The sequence below is a fragment of the Cyprinodon tularosa genome, unplaced genomic scaffold (assembly GCF_016077235.1).
Source record: "Cyprinodon tularosa strain WSP-4 unplaced genomic scaffold, ASM1607723v1 ctg652, whole genome shotgun sequence".
NCBI classification, from domain to species: domain Eukaryota; kingdom Metazoa; phylum Chordata; class Actinopteri; order Cyprinodontiformes; family Cyprinodontidae; genus Cyprinodon; species Cyprinodon tularosa.
The window spans coordinates 95,749-109,015 of NW_024039399.1; the positions used below are offsets into that span (position 1 = coordinate 95,749).

Genomic DNA, 13,267 nt, shown 5'->3' on the forward strand with positions numbered 1-13,267 from the left:
TTTACAAAATTTTCAATACTTGTGGTTGGTGCACTTGTTCCTCCTCTAGTGTAGAAAATGCAAAAAAAAACAATAAAAAAATTGATTACAAAAAAAAACGGCAAAACAATAAAGGACACTGACTACGCCCTGACTTCCTTGCATGTTGCTCTCCATTGTTTACTTTCCTGATTTCTGTCGCACTGGTGACATCATCAACGCTAATCCTGCCTGATGGTGTCACTAGACTCGCAGCCACAGGGGAACAGAGACCATTCAGCCGTCAGTGAGGGGTTAGCATTTATTGCCAGTGTGAAGGGAGCTAAATGCTAATTGTTATCGGGTCGACTCATTTATGAAAAACACACATTAACCCGCTATTTTCAGTGGGGAAAAAGGCTTTGTGTGCTTCAGTTTGCTGTTAGCGTCTTTCTCTTAGCTGTCTATGGTATGAATGAACCTATGTGAATCACATGAAATGAAGGAACCGCTTCTGTCTCTGCTGTAGGCAACATCCTGAGTTACTGGTGCTTCTCCCCTGGATTCAGCATGCAGGATCTGAAGAAACAAGGTGTTCGCTGCATTATTCTAACCAGCGGTACCCTCTCCCCTCTGACCTCCTTCACCTCAGAGATGCAGATGTAAGATTCCTGTCAGCAAACTTTAGTGGCTTAAGATGTAAAATAACTAGAGGTGAAATGATTTTTAGACCATTTCAGTTAAATACAGGAACCAAAACCGTTCGATTTCTATGAACAGTTCAAGTACTGTTTGGTTTCACGTCGTCTCAACAGCTGTTTGACCTTTTGTCTCTGACTGATGCAGTTCTTTTCATTTGCTTCAGAAATTTTCCTGTGCTTCTTGAAAATGGTCATGTGATCGACCGGGACCAGATCTTTGTGAGTGTTGTTGACCGAGGCCCTGATGGAGTTTTTCTGAGTTCAGCATTCGATCGAAGGTAAACTTTCTCCTCATGGGCACGTCTTATTTACATTGTTCTCTCCTGTTCTTCTCACAGGGGTTAAAATGTTCTGGGCCAGTTTAAATATCTTGAGAAATGTTAGCATTTATCTCAATAGAAACACTCCAGTAAGGAGATGTTTCCACCAAGCGTTGATGTTAGGCGGGCTGAAGAGGGGCTAAAAGTTTATTTAACTCATAATGACTTTATTAATTTATTAAAGGGAAATTAAATGTTGCAGTAACTATAAGTACTACGGTAATTACATAAACAAATTAGGAAAAGGCAAGAATTATATTCTTAAGATGATGAATTATTAGAAATTATTAACAAAATAATTAAATTCCTCTGTTTATATTTTCACCCATTCATTAAACCCGTGCATGTGTTATGTTATGTTGATGTTGGTCTTCTCTTTGGAAGGTTTGACCCTGATAACATGGCATCTTTAGGGAACACGGTGGGTGAGTAACAGCTTCCTACATGGTTCCTCTTTACACATTTATTTCTCCTCTAACTGAAGCATCACGAATGCTGCTGCTGTTCAAAGATGAAGCTTCATTCTGACTCATTCAGGTCTATAGAAGGTTTTAAATCAGATCTTAAAGTAGACAGAATCTTAAACTGGTGGTTGGTTCCACAGGAGAGGAGCCTGATAAATAAAGATCTGTCTCCCACTCCACAGTTAGAACCACCAGACCTGCAGTCGGAGAACAAAGTGTTGTTTTTGGAACAATTGGTTAAGATGAAGTTTGGTCATTTAAAACTTCAATCGGTTTATTTATATAGCTCCAATTCACAACACGTATCATCTCAGGGCACTTTACAGAAACAATTCAAACAGATCATAGTCAGATGGTTCAATGTTTTCTATCTAAGGAAAACCAGCTGATTGCATCAAAACCTTGACTCGAAGGCAATCCCTCACATCAAGCCTGCATGTAGCGACAGTGGAGAGGAAAAACTCCATTTTAACAGTAAGAAAACTCGAGCAGAACCAAGCACAGTATGAGTGGCCGTCTGCCGAGGCCGACCGGGGTTCGAGGAGACAAAAGAAGAGAAGCAGAGATAAAAAGGAACTTGTCAACCTGCTCCACAGGCGGCCCCGTCCAGGAAACACACAGCCAGGAAGACGAGCTCCGAGCCAGCTCCCATGTCAGAGGATGAAGAGAGCACATCCAGCCAGTCACAGTCAGAGAAACAGGACTACACTGAAAAATAGACCTCCAACATCTATAAACAAAGGTGTTGATGGAAGCAGCACAGCTTATATTTCTCTCCAGGATGGAGTCACAGCCAAGCAGGAACAGACCAGATGAAGCTACTAAGACTGAACTGTAAAGTGCCTTGAGATGACTTGTGTTGTGAATTGGCGCCATATAAATAAACTGAATTGAAATTGAATTGAATTAAGAGAAAAAGCAGAGAGAGCAGACTGTTAGAAATTAAGCTAAGAAATACTGCAGAAGGAAGAATGAAGCAGAATGATGAAAAGGGGTCCCTATGTGTCCTTCAGCAGTCTGGTAGTTGGTTCCACGGGATCTGCATCCGATTCTACTTTTAGAAATTCTAGGAACCACTAGTAAACCTGCAGATTGAGAGCGAAGTGCTCTGTTAGGAACATAAGGAACAATCAGATCTCTGATATAAGATGGAGCTTGGCCATTTAAGGCTTTATATGTGAAAAGGAGGATTTTAAATTTTATTCTGGATTTAAAAGGAAGCCAATGAGGAGAAGCCAGGAAAGGAGAGATATGATCTCTGTTTTTAACTTTCATAAGAACTCTGACAACAGTTTTAGATTTTCTTCTACATTGAGTTAATGAACCAGTGTGGTAGAACACAGTCAGGTAGAGCAGGCAAATTTAATCATATAGAATCCAGAATCTATCAGATAGATCTGATCTGAACCAGCCTGTCACTGCTTTGTCTGAGCCTGTCTAGATGTTGCTTGGATCCAGCAGACCAAGGTGGTCCATTAGTTCGCCCTTATTCTGTTCCTCTTCATTTCTACAGTTTGTTTTCTGTAGGAAGTTTCTTTTCTCTTCTTGTGAATCATTTCTTCAGTCAGATCTTCTCAGCTGCCTGGTTTATGTTTATCTGAGAAGAACAATCAGAAACAAATAATGTTCTTTATTAATTTCTCTTTTCTTTTATGTTTTATTTCTTCAGAAATCAATATTGTCATCCAATATCCACCGTTATGTAGTGATAGTTGACATCAAGGCTGAAAGGTTTAGGAAATATTGATTAGAAATGCAGATAAAGATGTTATTTCCGTCTGATTCTCTGTTTAATGTTTTCTCTGTTTTGTTCTCAGCTAACCTCAGTCGTGTGGTTCCTCATGGCCTCTTGGTGTTTTTTCCTTCCTTCCCTTTGATGGAAAAAACTCTGGAGTTTTGGAGAGTGAGTCTAAAGTCTCCTGGTAGAAAACATTTTTTATATTTTGCTCCAAAGCTGTTGGATTAATGATATATAGTTAATTAAACAGGATTTTGTTTCCGCACACCAGGGGCACCAGATGTGTATCAGAATATCTGGTTCAATTCTTTTCTATCAAGCCACTTGATGCCAGTAGCCTCTGGTCGGTGCCTAGTGGGTCAGAACCCGGCCTTCCTATTCAGGTCGGTTCTGTTCAGAAACATCAACACTGATCAGCTGAAGGTCAGCAGTCTCCTGGCCTTCACCACTTCCTGTGTGTGGATGAGCCAAGTGATGCCTGTTCATCCACGAGATTCCCCACGGTGCCCCTGGTGTGTTGGCATGCTAAACATTTTGGTTCTGATTGGGTTTTCCTCTCCAGGCTAACGGACACGCCAACCGCATCGAGAACATGAAGCCCATGTTTGTTGAACCCAAAGGGAAGGGAACCTTTAATGAGGTGAACACGGTTTTCATTGAATGCTGCATAAATAATGAATAATAATAATAATTCAACTCTATTGATCTGACATTGGAGAAATTTACCTGTTCAGTATTTCAAGCCTGAGGTTGTGATACCTCAGGCGTTCAAGCCCTATGCCGTAACCACTAGACCGCCACTCCCCTTAGTTTTTTCTTTTTTTTGTAGTGATGATCAACAGTTGAGTTTTTTCTATAGCTTCATGTAACAACACATGTCGTCTCAAGGCTCTTTATAGAGACAATTTGATCAGATCATAGTCAGATTGGTTCAAAGTTTTTTTTAATCTAAGGAAAATGGGTAATATTTACCACTTCACATCAGAAATTGATCTAATTTTGATTTAAAACATTAAAGCTAACTATCATTTGCTAACCAGTCCTGCCATTAAGGCTTTAGAGACTCAATGTTCTGAGTTTCTGTGCTCTGAGGTCTTCAGTGGTTCCTCTGCTAAATGATCCTGATTCTGTGTGTTTAAAGGTTATTGATGGCTATTATACCAAAGTGAACGATCCAGCATCGAAAGGAGGAAGCTTCTTCGCCGTCTGTCGTGGGAAGGTGAGCTGACAGCGAGGGCATCGTCTTCACCATCGTCTGACTGTAAAACTGTCTTAATGGCTGTAATACTCAGCCTGGTTATTGTCTCAGGGGAGGAGCCGGTTTGTTCTTTAGCTTCATATCAGATTATTTAATAAATCATCACAATTTGTTCAACCTTGGTAGCCTTCAAGCTGAGAAATGATCTTAAGAAATTCCTCTTATTTAGTATCTGAGAAATAGCTAAATATCAACATAAAACAAAATCTGAAGCTGCAGAAGGAAGCTGTGTGGTGTCTACAAACGGTAAAGAAAGAAAAGATTGCACAATTTATGAGAATCTTTTTACCAAAATCAGCAAAACAGCCTGTAAATTTAATCTCCAATGTTTGTTATTTATAAGCAACTCTAAATCGCCTAAATTGTTCTGCTGATTTCGTTTAGGTCTGATATTTATTTAGAAATAGGATTCAGAAAATCTTCATTTTTAGAAAACCTCGTATCAAAAATATTTTTATATTCTCCTCTGGAACAAACATTTTTAATAAAAGGCGTTTAGTTTTCAGGCTGATTCAACATTTTTATCCCGCTCTGAATGAAAGTAGCGGTGCAGCAGTAGCCCATTTTCCCTCATTGGTTTATGGTGATTTTAAAAACTTATACTAGGAACTGAAAGATCAACTTTATAACGGGAAGCTGAAAATCACGATATATCGGCAAATACATTTTTCTCCCACACCCCTATTCACAACATGGTATTCTACACAAAAACATCACGTCAATTAGATGTGATCGTACAATAAAGTTCTACCTTGGCTACCAGGCTAACATGTTAACAGTATGTTAGCCTGGAAGGGAGCAGGTGGAGTCTTATGTCAAAGGTGGCAACAGTTTAAAACCAATCAGAGGTGATGATATAAAACAATTTATAAAAAAAAGGGTAAAAGCCATGTCTGTAGGTAAGACCAGGAAGTTTTAGAGGCAGTGAAAGACAGAACACACACAGAAACACTGGAGAGAATGCTTTTAATTTTACTTGTTTTACTTATTTATGAAGTCAGTACATCTCTGCAGTACAACGGCAATAATCCAACTCAATTACTGTGGGGGTTTTTTTGTACTATATACACTCTTTTTATATTGTCTGTCATATTTGTATTTTTAATTGCATCTTGCTTTAACTCTATATAAGCTACTGGAACGAGAATTTCCCTGAAGGAGTAATCCCAAGGATAAATAAAGTTGTAAATAATATAAGTCTAATAACAGTAGTAGCTTCTTCCAGTAGAGAAACTGTTAAACAGATGGACTTTGTGCCATTATTCAAAGCTGAAGGATGAATGAGAGGCTGCGTTTTCACAATGTGAAATAAACGAATAATTTTACGCCCAGAGATTTTATACCACTGGAATAAATATATTCATTAATATTGACATAAATAACTATGTTCTGATATTTTTGTTCTGCTTTTTTCCTTCTTTTTTAGGCCAGTGAAGGTTTGGATTTTGCTGACACCTTTGGTCGCGGCGTCATCATCACCGGCCTGCCATTTCCTCCCAAGTTTGACCCCAGAGTCATCCTGAAGATGCAGTTTTTGGACGAAATGAGCCGGAAAAAAGCTCCAGGGTTAAAGGTAAGGGAAACCTGCGAGCTGACCTCCATCCAGCAAAGACAGATTAAAGACTGATTTCCTTTAACCGTCTCTTCTGTTAGTACTTGTCAGGGCAGCAGTGGTACAGGCAGCAGGCCTTCAGGGCGGTGAACCAGGCCATCGGTAGAGTTATTCGCCACAGGGAGGACTATGGCGCCATCTTTCTGTGTGATCAAAGGTCAGACATAAAGCCATCAGCCACGTTATTTCTGATTCCCTGCTGATGCTCAAAGGTTGAAGGTACACCAGGTTCTTTTATTTTCTCTCAGCTGGTTGACAGGAAGTGTTTCTACCAACATTAATCTAAAAGGTAAAACCATTTCCCTCATGAGAACTGTCTTCTAGAATCACACCTGAAATTGTTTTGATCACAACAAAAACATATGCGCCTTTCAACCATTAACATCGTTATGTTGAGTGCTGCTATGGTGTTGTGGCACATACCGGCTGTCACAGGTTCCAGTCGTGGCCTTGCAGACCTTTGCTGTGTGTCTCTCCCCTTTCTTGTAACCCCTTTCCTGTCTACATGCTTTCAAAAATAACAAAATAAAGGCAGCTAGAGCCTAAAAATAATCTTTAAAAAAAAAGCATCATATAAAAAACATCTATGTCCAGCCGCTCTGTAGAGGAGTGGTTAGGCTGAGACGATTATTAAAACTGTTAAAGGAAAAGTCGGGTCAGCAAGGAATAACCATTGGATCATTATTTATACCTCATGATGGGTTCGTCGTTGGATCGCCAACTTGAAGAGGGAGGATTTGCCATCGAACTTATGGCCAGAGAAAAAATACGTAATATGTAGCCAACATTTGGAAGAAGAATGTTTTCAAGATGACTTGGATAATAGCGCGTTGTGACAAACACCAGATACAGCACTGGGACTTGATCAACAGCCGATACCGCACTGTGACGTCACAAACCAGTAGGTGGCAGTAGTGTTCTTTAATTCAATTAAATTTTCAATTCAGTTTATTTATATAGCGCCAAATTCACAACACATGTCATCTCAAGGCACTTTACAGTTCAACAGATCATACAGTCAAATTGATACAAAGTTTTCTATCTAAGGAAAACCAGTTGATTGCATTGACTCAAATACAATCCCTCACACTAAGCATGCTTGTAGCGACAGTGGAGAGGGAAAAACTCCCTTTTAACAGGAAGAAACCTCCAGCAGAACCAGGCTCAGTGTGAGCGGCCATCTGCCGAGGCCGACTGGGGTTCAAGGAGACAGAAGCAGAGATACAAAAAGCAGCTGTAAAAGGCGGCCCCGTCCAGGAAACACACAGCCAGGCAGACAAGCTCCAAGGCAGCTCCCATGCCAGAGGACGAAGAGAGCACATCCACTCAGTCACGGTCAGAGAAACAGGACTACACTGGAAAACAGGCCGATCTCCAACATCTATAAACAACGGTGTTGATGGAAGCAGCACAGCTGATGTTTCTTTCCAGGATGACGTCACAGCCAAACAGGAACAGACGAGGCAAAGCTACTCTGAGGAAAAGCAGAGAGAGCAGAAGGTTAGAGATTGAACTAACAGATTCTGCAGAATAGGAGAACAGAGAGAGAATGAAGCAGAATGATGAAATGGGGGTCCCTATGTCCTCCAAAAGTCTAAGCCTATAGCAGCATAACTATAGAGATAGCTCAGGATAACCTGAGCCACCCTAACTATAAGCTTTATCAAAAAGGAAAGTTTTAAGCCTAGCCTTAAAAGTAGACAGGGTGTCTGCCTCACGGACTAAAACTGGTAGTTGGTTCCACAGGAGAGGAGCCTGATGACTAAAAGATCTGCCTCCCATTCTACTTTTAGAAATTCTAGGAACCACTAGTAAACCTGCAGATTGAGAGTGAAGTGCTCTGTTAGGAACATAAGGAACAATCAGATCTCTGATATAAGATGGAGCTTGGCCATTTAAGGCTTTATATGTGAGAAGGAGGATTTTAAATTCTATTCTTGATTTAACAGGAAGCCAATGAAGAGAAGCCAGGATAGGCGAGATATGATCTCTCTTTTTAATTTTCATTAGAACTCTGGCTGCAGCATTTTGGATCAGCTGAAGGCTTTTAACTACAGTTTGTGGACTTCCTGATAGTAAAGAATTACAATAGTCCAGCCTTGAAGTAACAAATGCATGGACTAGTTTCTCAGCATCACCCCTGGACAGGAGATTTCTAATTTTTGCAATGTTTCTCAGATGAAAGAAGGATATTCTAGAAACCTCTTTGATATGGGATTTAAATGACAGGTCCTGATCAAAAATAACACCAAGATTTTTTACTTTATTATCTGAAATCAGTTTAATCCCATCCAAATGAAGTGACTGGCTAATCAGCTTCTTTTTCAGAGACTCTGGTCCAAAGACTATAACTTCTGTTTTGTCTGCATTCAGAAGCAGAAAGTTAAGAGTCACCCAGGTTTTTATGTCTTCAAGACATGCCTGTAATCTATGTAATGGGTTAGCTTCATCTGGATTTATAGACAGATATAGCTGGGTATCATCAGCATAACAGTGGAAATTAATCCCATGCTGTCTAATAACTCTACCAATTGGGAGCATGTATAAAGTAAAGAGAATTGGTCCTAGCACTGATCCCTGTGGTACTCCACAGGTAACCTGTGAGCATGTGGAAGATTTGTCATTAACATGAACAAACTGAATTCGATCAGATAGATAAGATTTAAACCAGTCTAGTGCTGTTCCTTTAATTCCAACAAAATATTCCAGTCTTTCTAAAAGAATATTATGGTCAACTGTATCAAATGCAGCACTAAGATCTAACAGGACGAGCACAGATACAAGTCCATTATCTGAGGCCATGAGAATATCATTAGTGACTTTCACCAGAGCTGTTTCAGTGCTATGATGAGCTCTAAAGCCAGACTGAAACTCTTCAAAAAGTTCATTATGGTGTAAGTGATCGAAAACTTGTTTGGCAACTACTTTCTCAAGAATTTTGGATAAGAAAGGAAGATTGGATATAGGTCTATAATTGACCAAGTCATCTGGGTCAAGAGACGGTTTCTTAAGCAGAGGTTTAATTACAGCAACCTTAAAAGCTTTAGGTACATATCCCTGTAACAGAGATAGATTAATCACATCTAAAATGGAGGAGGAGATCAAAGGGAATACCTCCTTAAATAACCTGGTTGGAACTGGATCTAACATACAAGTTGAAGGCTTAGATGAAGACAATAATTTTGCTAATTCAGAAAGTTCAACTGGATCAAAGCAGTCTAAACCCGGTTCAGATTCCATGACTACCTCAGGTACAATCGCGGATAGAGGAGTGCTTATGATCTTATTTTTAATAAGATCAATCTTATTTATAAAGAATCCCATAAAATCATTGCTGCTAAGAGCAGGTGGAATGGACGGTTCAACAGAGCTATGGCTCTGGGTGAGTTTGGCAACTGTATTAAAAAGAAATCTAGGATTATTCTTATTCTCCTCTATTAATGAGGAGAAGTATGCTGCTCTTGCTTTACAAAGGGTCCTCTTATACAGCAGTAAACCATTTTTCCAGACTTGGAAGGACTCCCGCAGGCCTGTGGAGCGATATTTTCTCTCCAGTTTCCTAGCATTTTGCTTCAAAGTACGCAGCTCTGCATTAAACCAAGGAGCAAGCTTTCTATTTTTAACGGTTTTCATTTTCAAAGGAGCTGCGTTGTCTAAGGCAGTACGTAGAGAACTAGCAACCCCATCAACAAAATCATCAACCTGTGAAGGGGAATAAGCTATGCTTTTGCACTCTGCAGCACTGCTCAGTGACACAGAGGAGAGAGAAAGTGAAGCAGATTCTTTAAAATTTATAACTGCACTATCTGATAAAGATCTACTAAAATTGAACCTTCTTTTGGGGGAGGAGAACTCTGTTAAAGTAATCCTGAAGGTTATTAGAAAGTGGTCAGAGAGGACAGGGTTGTGAGGAAATACTGTTATTTCTTCACATTCTATGCCGTATGTCAGCACAAGATCCAAACTATGAAGATGAGAATGTGTGGGACTATTCACATTTTGAACAAAGCCAATAGTGTCTAAGATAGCATTAAAGGCTGCTCTTAAGCTATCGCCTTCAATGTCAGCATGGATGTTAAAATCTCCCACTATGATGACCCTGTCAGTATTTAATACCAAATCAGAAAGGAACTCTGAAAACTCATCTAAAAATTCAGAGTAGGGACCTGGTGGACGATACAAAGTTACAAAAAGAAGAGGTTTTCTTGCCTTGAAATTTGGATCAGGGAAATTAAGGGTTAAATGTTCAAAAGAGTTGTAGGTATTAACTGTTTTGGGAGTAATCAGTAAGTCAGACTGGAAGATTGTTGCTACTCCTCCTCCTCGCCCAGAACTTCTGGGTATGTGAAAATTTAAATAGCTTGAAGGAGTTGCCTCATTTATGCTCACATAATCCTCTTGCTGCAGCCAGGTTTCAGTAAGGCAAAACAAGTCAATGTGATTATCACAAATCAAGTCATTAACTAGCAGACTTTTAGAGGAAAGCGATCATGTTTAACAAACATGGATGCCTCCATTAAAGCACATTCAAATGAAAATTACTCTTAAGTTACTCTTAATTAAAAACGCTTATCATTTATTGAACAGTATGTAATAATTTCACATTTAAAGTACTTTTCTGAATATGACCGGACTTCTTTAAAAGTGTATTTCTAAGGAAAGATCAGCTCATCATCAGCATAAAAAACAAACTGAATATAATTGTCTGTTTTTATATCACTAATGATTTAACTTGGCTGAACTGCACCTTAGAATAAGAAATAAAAAAACTAAATAATTTTCTGTGTGTGGAACAGCTCTGGTCTCGGTCATTATGAGACGGCTCATTCAGGATGCTCTCAGCACAGCACTGCTTCCTGCCTGGAGTTTCTGAGCAATTTTTATAACAACACGATTTTGGGCCAAACTGAGTAGAGCTCTTATTTTCTGTGATCTCTAAATGCATGCATTGCAATGCATGTTTATTTTTATTTATTTTTTTACATTTGCACTTCCTGTGACACACAGTTCTCCAATTTTTCCCCAGAAACTTTTACCAGAGAGAAACTCTCAAAGTCTAAAGAACATCAGGTTAGGGCCCTGTCACACCTTGCTGATTTAGCCAGCGTATGCCTGACGTCCCAGAATCTCCTAAAACGCAGGCATACGCTGAGCTTTCTATGTAATGTTTTCAATTTGGCCATATACATAGCGTATTCATAACGAGTCCAGAGTTTATATCCAACCACAGCCTAACTGATGCATAACACACTGCAGCGCAATACCCATGAAATGTCACAATCTTCATTTCATGGGCATTACAAATAATCAGTTAAAGCTGCTCCCCTCAAGAGAGGCACCCAGTCTGCATAAAAAGATGTCTTTATTACGGTATTAACCTAGCTGCTGCCCCCCAAATAAATAGATAAAAAGAAAGAAGGTCTGCAGTCGCAGCAGATTCAGCGTCATGTCTTCTAGGAAGTTTGTTGGTGGTGGGCGTGAACGCAGAGAGGATCCATCACTCACGTTCTGGCTCACCCTATGAAGGGGATGAAGTCTGGAGGAGAACTGACAGTTTCCTCCTGTGAACCCTCTTTATACCAAAACGCTGCCAATACGCCTTTAAACAGTAGCTGGAGGTAAGAACGCTTTTAGCGTTGGTCTGGAACACGTCAGATACATTGATATACGTTAGAGATAAGTTCTTGATAAGTTATGCATAAGTTACTGATGGGTTTTGGATAAGCTGTACACCACGACTTATGAGTAGCTTACACTTTCGGTATGTCAATCATCAAATAGCTTAGCTGTAACTTATGGCCCACGTACAGCATACTCTGGCATACATCAGGAAATCTTGAGCATGCTCAATATTTCTCGACGTACTTGCCATATGTTGACATGTGCCAGCATGCTTCAGTTTATACAAAATGTACCCATAACCAACGTATTCGAGCATTTTTGCCAGATTTTTCCTACATCAGGCATTAGGTTTGTCACGATACTAAACTTTTCAACTCGATACCGATACTATGGAAAATATTCGATACTCGATACCATTTTCAATACCACAAGGATAAAAACTCCAAATTTCAACAGAAATATTTTGATTAATAATTAAAATACAATAAATAAATAAATACAATAAACAATAACAACAACATTTTATGGTTGTATGCTGTGCACATTATTAAGCAAGCTTGATAAAAAAACTTACAAAATTAAAATGAAGTTTTCCTTACTTGGCTATGTTTTGCACACATAACAATGACACTAGCCAAACCGGTTAGGAAACAAAAATAATTCTCAGCTGCTGCACCTGTTACAAAAAAAGTCTGAAACTGAAAAGTGCACATTTATCGCATGTACACTTGTACCTTAATCCTATTTATCTTGATATACTGTATATACCTGGATAAACTGTATATATATATTGCTTATTCTTAATGCACCTTTTTCCTCCTTGTTTGCACCTTCTGTAACTTCTATGCCAATATGTGACGAGTGAATTTTTCCACTGTGAGATCAATAAAGCTCATCTAATCTAATCTAATCTAATCTAATTATTCAATTACACAGTGTTCAGAAAGTGCATTTTCCTCTATTCTGCACTTTAGATGAATGACTGTTTAAGTGCCAGTGGTGGTAGCACTGTATCGATACTTTTGAAAATGAGTATTGTATCCAGATACAACGTTTCAGTATCGATACTTTTCACAACCCTATCAGGCATACGCTGGTCTAAATAGTCAAGGTGTGAGAGGAGCTTTACAGATTACAGCAGTCTGACTCTTTGGATATAAAGCAGGAATAAAAGCAAGACTTCAGATTTTACACTGATGTGTTCTTTGATCATTTTGATATTGTTAGTTTAGTTTCACTGATGTCTTTCTGTTAAGTTATGACATAAGGTTGGTTTCAGTATTTCAGTTGTCCAACTTTCTTTAAAATAAGTATAAGAAGACTCACTGTAAGTCTAGATCCCATTTAGGTGCATAAAGGCGGAAATGTATGTGAATCTGGTCTCCTATCAGCTTTCTTTCTCGTCAAACGCATTTAATCTAAAACTAGAACAGAATACTATTTTGTTTTTTTCTTTTTCTGCAGATTTAAAAGCTCTGAGGCCAGAGCACAGCTTCCATCGTGGGTCAAGCCTTACGTTCGCCATTATGACGGATTTGGAAACATTGTCCGTGATGTGTCTCAGTTCTTCCGGGTTGCACAGAAAATAGTATGT

At 39.1% G+C, this 13,267-nt stretch overlaps 1 protein-coding gene across 1 annotated transcript in view; it reads left to right on the forward strand.

The window, feature by feature from the left end:
- Positions 1–13,267, forward strand: part of rtel1 (regulator of telomere elongation helicase 1) — a 39,675-nt gene that overhangs the window by 18,453 nt on the left and 7,955 nt on the right. Inside the window, exons 16-24 of the mRNA XM_038308997.1 lie at positions 488–620; positions 824–937; positions 1,364–1,404; positions 3,261–3,346; positions 3,744–3,821; positions 4,323–4,400; positions 5,866–6,012; positions 6,093–6,208; positions 13,138–13,261. Of these exons, the coding sequence (XP_038164925.1) occupies positions 488–620; positions 824–937; positions 1,364–1,404; positions 3,261–3,346; positions 3,744–3,821; positions 4,323–4,400; positions 5,866–6,012; positions 6,093–6,208; positions 13,138–13,261 (917 nt within the window). The remainder of the gene's footprint in view (positions 1–487; positions 621–823; positions 938–1,363; positions 1,405–3,260; positions 3,347–3,743; positions 3,822–4,322; positions 4,401–5,865; positions 6,013–6,092; positions 6,209–13,137; positions 13,262–13,267) is intronic.